Genomic DNA, 11,662 nt, shown 5'->3' with positions numbered 1-11,662 from the left:
ATAAAAGTAACAGAGGAACCTCAAAACTTTGTACTTCCATTTTCCACTACCAAACCAAAAGCCAAAAAACACAAAACAACCATCTTCTCCGGTAGGCAGCCACCTCCAAATTCTTCAGGGCCGCACACGCGTCCCTGCAACAACCACATACGCAAATGGAGACGCCACTGCTTCACGCAGTGAGCGCCGGTGAGTTCCATGACTACGAGCCGGTGAGGAGCTTAAAGGATGCTCGGTCGGTGGCGTGGAATGAAACCAAGAAGCTGTGGAAGATTGCAGGGCCCATCGCCTTCACTATCATCTGCAACTATGGCACCAACACTGCTTCCGCCATGTTTGTCGGCCATCTCGGAAACCTAGAGCTCTCCGCCGTCTCCATCTCTCTCTCCGTCATCAGCACCTTCTCATTCGGTTTCATGGTAATTTCCTTTTCATAATTTTCAGCTTTCATTTATATATTAATTAATTTTAAATTCGGTAATCGATTTTGGTATTCGATTTTAAATTAACTAAATTTACGGGGAGAAACATTAATTAACTTGGATATAGAAGACCGTAAACTCAGGTCTGCGCTTATTTTTTCGCATTTCGGAAAACATCCAATGCGGGTGTCTTTTTATGTTTTTAAACTTTTATTTCAGAATAAAAGAAAGGATAGATCTTCTTTAGATTTATGATCTATTTTTATGGAATAGGATTCTATCTCCTCTTTTTTTTCCTCCCTTCTATTTGAACGTGATGGCTACAGTTAAATCACGTCAATATCTTATATTATTTTTTTTTATAGAAAGAGAAAGGTAAAATAGAGAATGTAACGAAGGAGATGGAAAGAGGAGAGAAAAAAATTATAATCCTATTTTTACTTGTGTTTCTAGTTGAAATTTCTAACTGCCCGTGTTTTTTTTTTCTGTTTAATTTTAACTTGACCTTTGCTTTTGCATTTTTCTGCATTACTTTTCTTCTTTTCTTAAATACTGTTAGGTACGTTGTTTCTTTTTCAATGTCAAAATTATTTAATCATTATCTATTAATAATTTTATCATATATTAAATATAAAACATAGTTTCCCTAGTATTTTTCATATATATTTTGTTGGTATTTCTTACTTAAATTTAAGTATCTCGTATTCTTTTCACAGTTGAGAAAATCTAGTAAAAGATGCAAGGCTGTGTGCGTGAGAGTGAGAGGAAAATATAAGATACAAAACTGGGTAAATCAATTTCTTAAAAAATATATATATATAATTCAACGGTTTTATATTTAAATATCATAAAATCAAGTTAAATTATTTTTTAATATGTAAATTTAATTAAAAGGATAATCTTGTTCATTTCCATGATACAAGAAAATGACATGATAGTTGATGATTGGTTTGATAAACTAATTAATTTCTTATTGTTGACACATTATTTCATTTGTATATTTTATCTACAAATTTAGTCTCACTAGCATTATGCTAAAAAAAAAAAAAAAAAAAAAAAGAGATCATAACGACAAAAAATGTAAATTCATCCAATTATGAAACCTTAGGTTACAATTACTTTTGTTTTTTACTATTATTGGTACTGCCCTTTTAGTTTTGGAGTTCCCAGTGCTTTTGGTTCGGCCATTTTTTTTCTCAGCTTTTTGCACGGCCCCCTCCATAAATTGAGGCACCTTCTTTATCATTACCAAAAAAAGAAAGAAAATGTAGTCTTTCCTCCCTTCTCATATCTTATCATTTCATTGCACTGTTGTTTCTAACTACGTAAACAAATGTGATTGTCGCACTTCTCCTCGTTTTCTCAATAGATATAAACAAAGAGGAGTGCAAAAAAAAAAAAAAAAAAAGCGAAAGTGTGAAAATTACCACTAAAAAAAAGCTTCATTATGCATCCAAGCGTAATTGCAAAATGTATGCTTGTTCACACCGGCTAATGCATATTATGTACAAATATTTGTAGCTTGGCATGGGGAGTGCATTAGAGACGCTTTGTGGCCAAGCTTACGGGGCCGGACGTGTGCACATGCTCGGCGTTTACATGCAAAGATCATGGATCATTCTGTTCACGAGCTGTGTTGTCCTCACGCCAATCTATGTCTTCTCCGGCCCGATTTTAAAGCTTCTTGGGCAGGAAGATGACGTGGCTAATCTTGCCGGAACATTCACTAGATATTGCATACCGCAGTTGTTCTCGCTTGCCTTCAACTTCCCTGCCCAGAAGTTCCTTCAGTCTCAAAGCAAAGTTCTTGTGCTTGCGTGGATTGCATTCATCGCGCTTGTTGTACACATTGGATGGCTTTTTCTATTCATTTACGTGTTCGATTGGGGTATATATGGTGTAGGCATTGCGTTTAGCATGACAGGTTGGGAAACTGTGATTGCGCAAAATATTTACATAATGAACTGGTGCAAGGAAGGGTGGACAGGGTTTTCTTGGTTAGCGTTCAAAGACATATGGGCGTTTGTCCGGCTATCACTTGAGTCGGCCGTGATGCTTTGCCTGGAGATTTGGTATATGATGAGTATAACTCTTGTTACTGGCCACCTTAGCAACGCCGTGCTTTCTATTGATTCGCTCAGTATTTGGTAAGGCCACAATTCGCCCTCGTCAGTTTTTACCTAGGGCTTTCGTTCATTTCTCCACTCGAATTCTGATACTTTACTCAGTTTTTTTACTTGATCAATTGATGTTTCAGCTTAAATTTCAACGGTTTGGAAGCAATGTTGTTCATTGGCATCAATGCTGCTATAAGGTAAGTGCCCAAGATTCATATATGCAATCTTGTAACACAAGAAACACTTTTGAGGCATTAATTAAGGATGTTCTGGACCTGATTTTAATTTGTGTCTCGTGCATTTTCAGCGTTCGAGTCTCCAACGAACTTGGATTGGGACGTCCAAGAGCAGCTAAATACTCAGTCTACGTGACGGTTGGTCAGTCTCTACTCTTCGGAATCATTTGCATGATTCTGATCTTGATAACCAAAGACTACTTTGCTGTCCTGTTCACAAGCAGCAAGGAATTGCAACGTTCTGTTTCCAATCTAGCAGTTCTTCTCGGAGTGACTATGATTCTCAATAGCGTCCAACCAGTTATTTCGGGTAACAATTGAGTTACTTAGAACCTGTTTGATAACCATTTTAGACTTCAGTTTTTAGTTTTACCCCACAAAAAAAAAAAAAAAAAAAAAAACTGAAAACGAAATGGTTATCAAACGATCTTTTAGCCTTTTTCCGCAGTCCACCACGTATTTTCAACTCCATCTCTGACTCCTTCCCCTTGTAATCTTTTGTTCCGGATTCATGCTTTCAGGTGTTGCCATCGGAGGCGGATGGCAGGGACTGGTGGCTTATATAAACTTGGGTTCTTACTACATCTTCGGGCTTCCACTCGGTATCGTTCTTGGCTATGTAGCAAATTGGGGAGTGAAGGTAAAACATTTTGGTTTCAATTCCACTGCTAAATGTTGTAATCTGATCGGTTCTCTAGCTATTCAAACCTTAGCTAGCTCGGTTTTTTTCCCTCGAATGTCTTCGACAATCATAGTCCTAAAATCTGTTCACCATTGTAGGGAATTTGGGGAGGCATGATATGCGGGACTGCTCTTCAAACATTGGTGCTTGTGATTGTACTTTACAGAACCAACTGGACTAAGGAGGTAAGTTAAATTATCTCATAGACATCTATACTAAAGGCTCGTTTGATATTGTTGTGTTTTGAAAAAAAAAACTGCCTCTGCTGTGCTACGAGAATAAGCAATTGTAAAATAAAGTAGGAGAGTGTTTGGTAAACTTTTTTGTAAAAGTGCTTTTGAAAAAAAAAAAAAAAGTAGTATTATAGTGTTTGGTAAACTTTTATGTAAAACAGATGTGAAAAAAAATCGGTTTTTCAAAGCTGGGTTTTGCAGCTTCTTGTTTTTGGTTTTTTTTTCACCCTAAACTATGAAAAAAAAAGTTGAAGCTGAATGTTTATCAAACACAAAAACAGCTCCCAGCTATTTTCGATATCATCTTTTTTTAGAATCACCTCAGTACCAAACCAAGCCTAAGTCCTTGTTCTGAGATTGCTTCCCGGAAGGGTTTAAAAGCCCTTTCTAACACCGCTTCTAGATTGTAGAAGTGTTTTTCTAGAAAAGCACCTGAATTCTTAATAAAAAGTTCAATGTGTTTCTAACAAAAAAACATTTTTTTTTTGTAAAAACGCTTATACTAAATGGTAACTTTTCATGGCAGGTTAAACAAACAACGGACCGGATGAAGAAGTGGGCCGGGCAGGACTACGGCAACGAGAAGATAGATGTTGTTAGTGTATAAAGAAATTCAGATCATGGTTTCTCCTGAGCGCCTAAAATCTTTTAATTAAGCCCCTTTGCTTACTTGTAACTTTTTGTGTTGGAATTTTCAAACCAAACTTGGTAACTTTCCAGGCAGGAAATTACCTGCCAGAGGTAAAGGTGTTCTTTACTTTTCAATTGTGAGTTCAAGAAGTTAATTTGAATTCCCATAAAATTTTTAAAGGTTTTGTTTTTCTGTCTTTCCATCATCAATATTATCTATATACTAAAACCCAGTTCAAAAACAATGTTCACCAACAGTGAAATGACAAGGGCCCTTAGCAAGCTCCTCATACCCATTCTTTCCCCTTCTTGGCACAATAAAATGACGCCTTTGTCCATGTTGCCCACGCATTGATCATCTTCGAAGGCTCTGCTTCGACTCCATCTTCTCGACTTTTCCTTCTGTGATTTTGCGGGACTTGCTGGAGGGGATTGGACCATCGATGAGAACCAAGGGCGGAGTTTGGGATGAGAAAAAGTTGTATCTAAATTTGGGGTAAAGAAAAGTTGTTCTAAAAGTTAACATCATTTGAAGGTATTTTGAGTACCTAAGTGAATAGCAGATTAAAAAGAATGTATATTTTGAAAAAAACAATATACTAAACTACTCTATACAACAAAAAAGGTTCAAATTTCAAAGGTGGATACAAAGCGACGAACACATTACCCTGTCATATGATAGAGTAGTAGTAATTATAGCATCAATGCACCAAAACTCTTATGTAAATAATTGAAAGAGTAATGAGAGGAAATTGACTACGAAAATCTAGCTTTCAGCTGTCTATTTGTAACTGAATAATTGCAGCAACCATACAGAAAAATCCAAAAGACAATTAATTAGACAAATTTTTTGTTGGTTCTGAATCAATAAATCCAAGCTTCAAAAAGCAATCTGACCAAAAATGAAAAAGACTTTTTTCTTTTTTTCGGAAACAAAAATGAAAAAAATACATCTTTCTTTTTTTTTTTTTTTTGAAACAAAAAAGAAAAAGACAAATATGCTCGTATGGTAAATAAAATGAGTAAATTAATATTAAAAAAAAAAACTTCAAGAGCTTAATTGGAAAAAAAATATATTTCTTCAGTTATTCACTTGTTATGTTTTGATTGATTTTAGTTGCACTATTCTTTTTATACTCTTCTCCCTTTAGAAAATACGGAGGTTTTTTTTCCATATGTGAAAAGTCTTAAACTTATTTCATTGCATCTCTGCATGCATGTTTGTCTCTTTTTTTTTTTTTTTTTTTCCTAATCTTGTGTTGTTGCTCGATCTGTTTTGTAGGTTTATACTATTAGATTCGACTTTAGAGGGGATAAGTTTCATGTCCCCTCTTTTCCTTGCCTTTTTATTATTTTTGTTTCTAGAGAGTTAACGTTTATGGTTAATCTCAGTTTACTACTCTGAAGTTTCGTGGTTTTCAACATTTGGTACATGAAGTTTTTTTCATCCTAAAGTTATACCTCAAGTCTTAATTTTGGAACAGTTTTATACATCCGTTAAGCAGAACTTCTGTTAACTGATGGCGTGGCATCCACGTGCACAATAACTAAGCGCCACGTGCCAATATGGCATACTTCAATATTTAAGGGGGAAAAAAAAAAAAAAAAACCCGTCTTCTCCCCCTAACTCCCTCCCTTCCTTCTTCCCTCTGCAACCCGCACTCTCTCCCCCAACCTTCCTTCACCACCAGTCTCCCCCAACCTTCCTTCTTCCCTCTGTAATTTCTTCCCCATCCCCCTCTCTCTCTCTAAAATCCCTACAAGCCTAACCCATGTGGATATTTCTCCTCGTACCACAATTTCTTCCCCATTCCCCTCTCTCTTTCTCTCTCTAAAATTGTAAGTACAGCAAAAGCTTGTACAAAGGCTCTGTATTCGTCTCTGATGGACTATGCCTGCAGCAGTTTCAGAAGCTCGTCTCTGCTCCTTCCATGGCGATCCCCGTCTCCTCACCCGCAAACTTCCTTCGCTTCCAAGCTCAAGTTTATGGTAAGCCCTTGTCGTTCAACGAAAATGGCGAAGCATCCAAGGGTGGTCAGGAGTTCTTATGGGTTCAACGAAAATGGCTCCGTCAACGGGTTTCCGGTCATACCCAACAAGCTTTTCATGCAGGAGGAAATGATTTCTCAAGCCCCTTTTCATATTTTCTTTATTTGTTGGGTTTTTTTTGTGTTTTATATGGGGTTATAAAGCAGGAAATTTTTCGGTTTTGAATTGCAGGGGAGAGAGAGAAATGGGTAGAAATTAGGGTTTTACAAATTATAATTTGAGTGTGTTAGAGGAGATGCAGATTGCAGGTTGCAGAGAGGGATTTTAGAGAGAGGGGAATGGGGAAGAAATTGTGGTAGGAGGAGAAATATCCACATGGGTTAGGCTTGTAGGGATTTGAGAGAGAGAGAGAGGGGAATGGGGAAGAAATTACAGAGGGAAGAAGGAAGGTTGGGGGAGACTGGTGGTGAAGGAAGGCTGGTGGAGAGGGTGCGGGTTGCAGAGGGAAGAAGGGAGGTGGTTGGGGAGAAGACGGGTGGGTGTATTTTCAATTTTTTTTTTTTTTTTTTTTTTGAATATTGAAGTAGGCCCATATTGACATGCTGTACATGGACGCCACGTCATAGTTAACAGAAGTTCTAACGGAAAACTTAACAGATGTATGAAACTATCTCAAAATTAAGACTTGAGGTATAAGTCTGGGATGAAAAAAACTTTATATACCAAATGTTGAAAACTACGAAACTTCAGAGTAATAAACTGAGATTAACCTTAAGGTTTATATCCCCTTCTCTTTTTCATTTATTTCTTTTTTTTTTATTTTATATATATTATAAGGGATTAGGTTTATTTCCTCCTAGTTAGGTGTAACTTTTTTTCATTAAATAAAATTCACTACATACCATCTAGGTTTTCTAAAAGCACACTAGGTTATATTATTGTTAAGATCAGCTAACAGCAAGGTCAGGATGGCTGATTCGACTCAAATATTTGTGGTCAAGACTGGTTTGGGATTTTATGTTTTATTATCGAAAGTGTGAAGATTCAAACTTGAAATCTCTTCTAATATTGAGATCATGAGTACCGTGAGATGAAAAATTAGTTGGTCTGAAGGTCAATTCATGATCAGTCAAAATCTAATGACGATTACCAAGAAGGAATATTGTTATGTGACATATTTAGGTCATGAGACGTGCCTGATTAGTTTCAAGTTTTAGCTCTTTAGGCCACAAACATATTATATGGTAAATGCTGCAATTTTACTTGGGACTATTTTTTCGACCCAAAAATTGACTTAGTGGAGCCAATGTCTCACAAATTATGGAAACTAATTTGTGAGTACTTGTCACATTCACCAATAAGAAGTTAACCGCCTGTCAACGTTCCCCATGCATGACCAATTAAGATGGAGAAAAATGAACACCGGTAACCATAAGAGGTTTTTAGTAGGGGTGGGCAAACGGGTCCTGGACCCGCGGGTCGGGGTGGGTACATGCGGTTCGGAGTGGGTCTAAAAATTCGAAACACAAAACGGGGCGGGGCGGGATGGGTCTACAAAACTAGCGGGGCGGGACGGGTCCAAAAATAAGAAGGAACGGACCCCCGGCCCGGCCTGTTTGTAGCATGCAATAATGGATTGGAATTGGATTAGAGCGATGCTATGGCCCACAGCCCTTGACTTACAAGGTCACCCACCATATTGGACCAGATTTGGGAGGCCCTCAAGAAGGTCTCTGTAACCAATACATGTCAGGGCATGCGTCGAGTTCTCGACAACAGTCACCCAGACCTCAAAGACTTTCAACTCTCCATCTTTTTTATCCTCTCATCTGATCTCAAAGACTTAATTATATGCTTTAATTAAATCCAACTCTCCAGCTTTTTTATCCCCTCATCTGATCTCAAAGACTTTCATCAATCTCCCATTTTCCATTCATTCACACTTGAGCATTCGTCGAGTTCTCGACAACAGTCACCCAGACCATCATCGCCTCACGACCACCACGATTGTGTCGCCCTCAAGCTCTTGTTGAAGTCGATGGACCGTCAGATCTCGGCCGTTGACCACCCAATATGGTCCGACTCTGCCAATCTCGCAGCATTCTTGACTCAATCTACTGCATCATTGCCACGATCCAAGACTAGGATAGACTCCCATGGTCGCCGACTAGTCCGTCGGCTTTGTGCATGTGGGATAGCCTCCCTAACTTGTCTTCTCCTCTCTCATTGACTCGTTTTTTCTGGGTTTTTTATGGTTATGATTTTTTGTTGGTTGGGTTTTTTTTTATGGTTCTGATTTGTCGCCTTCTCCTCTCTCCCAGATGACTAAGGAAGACAACTTGAACGGTCTGAGTTGCATCTGGGTTGTCGCGGAGGAAAAGGGTTTGACGACTGAGGAAGACGACTTGAACGACTTCATCCCCTTCTGTGTTGATGAAAAAAAAAATGTAATAAGAACCGTGGACCCACCCCGAATCGGCTCGTTTCACGGGTAGGTCCGGTTCCTTCAAATTTGGGCTCGGCCCGACCCGTGCCCAGCCCTAGTTTTTAGTGTGTCAAAAACATAGACTGTTACATCAAATGTCATAATATAAGGGTTGAATACCTGTATTATAACATTTGGCGTACCGAACAGTGTTCCTATCACATTGAAACTTTTCTCCATAAACCAAACCATAGATTAAATAGTATATGACATGGTCTGCGGAGACCTACCCTATTGAAGCATTAGTTAGCTAATTAATTTGATTAAATTTCCATTTGTTTTACGAACGATAACATTAGTGGATTAAATTGTGGAATTTTATAAGGAAGAGGGTTAATTAGGCATGCCAACATAAAAAATCTGCGCACAAAACTCGATTGGATAGCTTCAATAGAGTATGCTAATATATGCCCACACACAAAGTGTGTGCGAAATTTTTTATTTTTATTTTTAAAATTGAATGAGAGAGAAAGAGAGTGAGAGAGAATGTGGAAGTTAGGAGAGAGGAAGTGAGTTGATGCTTAAATTAAAAACAGAAAAGAAAAAAAAAATTTAACTTTTTTGTTGTGATGGAAAACTAAATAGTCTTTCACCCTCTTTTAGTTGACAACTAGAGTTTTATTAATATGTAGTTTAACTCTTTTAGTTGACAACTAGAATTCTATTAATATGTAGTTTAGATATGCATATACACACACATGTGTGTGTGTGTATATATGTATATGTATGTATGTTTTACGTTCCCCAAGAGATAGTTTTATCTTTAATATTTATTTGGGTAAAGTACAAAAAACTACCTCAACTATTGCGGTCATGATAGTTTCATACCTCATCTTTTAAAATTGACAATGTCATACCGCATCTTACAAATTTGTGACAATGTCATACCTCCGTCAATTTTTCTGTTAGTTTTTCTGTTAAATGATGACGTGGCAATAGACTGGGACCACTTTCTATTAAAAAATTAATAAAATATTATTAAAATCTAAAAAAAATATTTAATATTTTATAAATATTAAAATAATAAATAAAAGTAAAATTAAAAAAAAAAGGGTAAAGTACAAAAAACTACCTCAACTAGTGGGGTCACGACAGTTTCATACCTCATCTTTTAAAATTGACAATGTCATACCGCATCTTACGAATTTGTGACAATGTCATACCTCCGTCAAATTTTCTGTTAGTTTTTCTGTTAAGTGCTGACGCGGCTTGATTCGTAACCTACTTTCTATTAAAAATTATTAAAAACTAAAAAATAATTATTTAATATTTTTTAAATATTAAAATAATAATAAAAGGCAAAAAATAAAAATAAAAAAAAAACCCCTCATTTCGTCCCTCCCCTCCCCCCTCCTCCCTCCTCTCTCCTCTCCCCATCTTCATCTTCTTCCCCCACCTGCAAATCCCAACAAAAAAAAAATCCAATTTGTCTTCCCCCCACACTCGCACTCAATTTCCTCACACTCACACCCATACCCACACCCACACTCTTCTCCCTCCTGCAACCCAGAGAAAAAAACCTAGATCTCATCGGTGGGAAGATGGGTGCACAAAGAAGGTGGAGGATGAGTGCGGAAGAGGATGTGGAGAATGAATGAAAGTGGTGGATTTGGGGTTTGATGGGTTTTCAAAAAAATAATTTTTTTTCCTTCTTCTTCTGTAGGGGAGTTGATGGTTTTTTTTTTTAAAAAAAAAAAATTTCCTTCCTCCTTTTTTTCCTCCTCTTCTTCTTCTTCCTCCTTCTCCTTCTCCTTCTCCTGCTTCTTCTTCCACATGGGGGTGTTGATGGGTTTTCAAATTTGTTTTTTATTTATATTTTTTCTTCCTCTTCTTCATCTTCCTCCTCCTCCTTCTCCCTTCTTCTTCTTCCGCGCCGATAGGGGGGAATTTTTTTTTTTTTTTCTTCCTCCTTTTTTTTCCTCTTCTTCTTCTTCTTCTTCCTCCTCCTCCTCCTCCTCCTTCTCCTTCTTGTTCTTCTGCAGGGGAGTTGTTGGGTTTTCAAAATTTTTTATTTTTTTTTATTTTTGTGGGTTTGCAGGTGAGGGGAAGAAAATGAAGATGGGGAGAAAAGAGAGGAGGGGCAGGGGGAGGGGAGGGACAAACTGATGGTTTTTTTTTTCTCTGCTTTTATTAATATTTTAATATTTAAAAAATATTAAATAATTGTTTTTTAGTTTTTAATAATTTTTTAATAGAAAGTATGTCCCGAATCAAGTTACGTCAGAACTTAACAAAAAAACTAACAGAAAAATTGACGGAGGTATGACATTGTCACAAATTTGTAAGATGCGGTATGACATTGTCAATTTTAAAAGATGAGGAATGAAACTGTCGTAACCCCAATAGTTGAGGTAGTTTTTTTGTACTTTACCCCTTTTTTTTTAATTTTACTTTTAATTATTATTTTAATATTTAAAAAATATTAAATATTTTTTATTTTTTAATAATATTTTAATAATTTTTTAATAGAAAGTGGTCCCTGTCTATTGCCACGTCAGCATTTAACAGAAAAACTAACGGAAAAATTGACGGAGGTATGACATTGTCACAAATTCGTAAGATGCGGTATAACATTGTCAATTTTAAAAGATGAGGTATGAAACTGTCATGACCGCAATAGTTGAGGTAGTTTTTTGTACTTTACCCTATTTATTTTAAACGAAATGTCAGTAGTTTAGATTTTGGGAGGCTCTGTATATAGATAAAGCAAAACCTATCTCGAAGTATTGGATTTAAGCAATATCTTATCTGATGGTATAATAATATAACAATAGTAGCAAACAAAATTTAGGATAAATGTTAAGGACATTTTCTATAATGAGATTCTCTATAGTTTCTCTGTCACTTCATAATTTAACATTAATTATC

At 36.7% G+C, this 11,662-nt stretch overlaps 1 protein-coding gene across 1 annotated transcript; it reads left to right on the top strand.

The window, feature by feature from the left end:
• LOC125467926 (protein DETOXIFICATION 35-like) lies at window positions 1-4,500 on the top strand. Its single transcript, XM_009379260.3, has 7 exons — window positions 1-419; window positions 1,944-2,569; window positions 2,680-2,736; window positions 2,847-3,085; window positions 3,297-3,415; window positions 3,556-3,642; window positions 4,217-4,500. The coding sequence occupies exons 1-7, from the start codon at window positions 156-158 to the stop codon at window positions 4,295-4,297; spliced, it is 1,473 nt and encodes a 490-aa protein (XP_009377535.1). The 5' UTR covers window positions 1-155; the 3' UTR covers window positions 4,298-4,500.
• Window positions 4,501-11,662: the final 7,162 nt, after the last annotated feature.

Source organism: the organism of the source record quoted next, unplaced genomic scaffold, assembly GCF_019419815.1.
Source record: "Pyrus x bretschneideri cultivar Hongxiangsu unplaced genomic scaffold, Pyrus_bretschneideri_v1 Contig57, whole genome shotgun sequence".
Lineage (NCBI taxonomy): Eukaryota > Viridiplantae > Streptophyta > Magnoliopsida > Rosales > Rosaceae > Pyrus > Pyrus x bretschneideri.
This window is presented reverse-complemented; position numbering and strand designations above follow the sequence as displayed.

Coding starts and splice junctions, on each gene's coding strand:
- LOC125467926 (XM_009379260.3), top strand. CDS start 156: ATGGAGACGCCACTGCTTCACGCAGTGAGCGCCGGTGAGTTCCATGAC. Junction 420..1,943: donor CCTTCTCATTCGGTTTCATG/GTAATTTCCTTT, acceptor AAATATTTGTAG/CTTGGCATGGGGAGTGCATT. Junction 3,643..4,216: donor GAACCAACTGGACTAAGGAG/GTAAGTTAAATT, acceptor TTTTCATGGCAG/GTTAAACAAACAACGGACCG.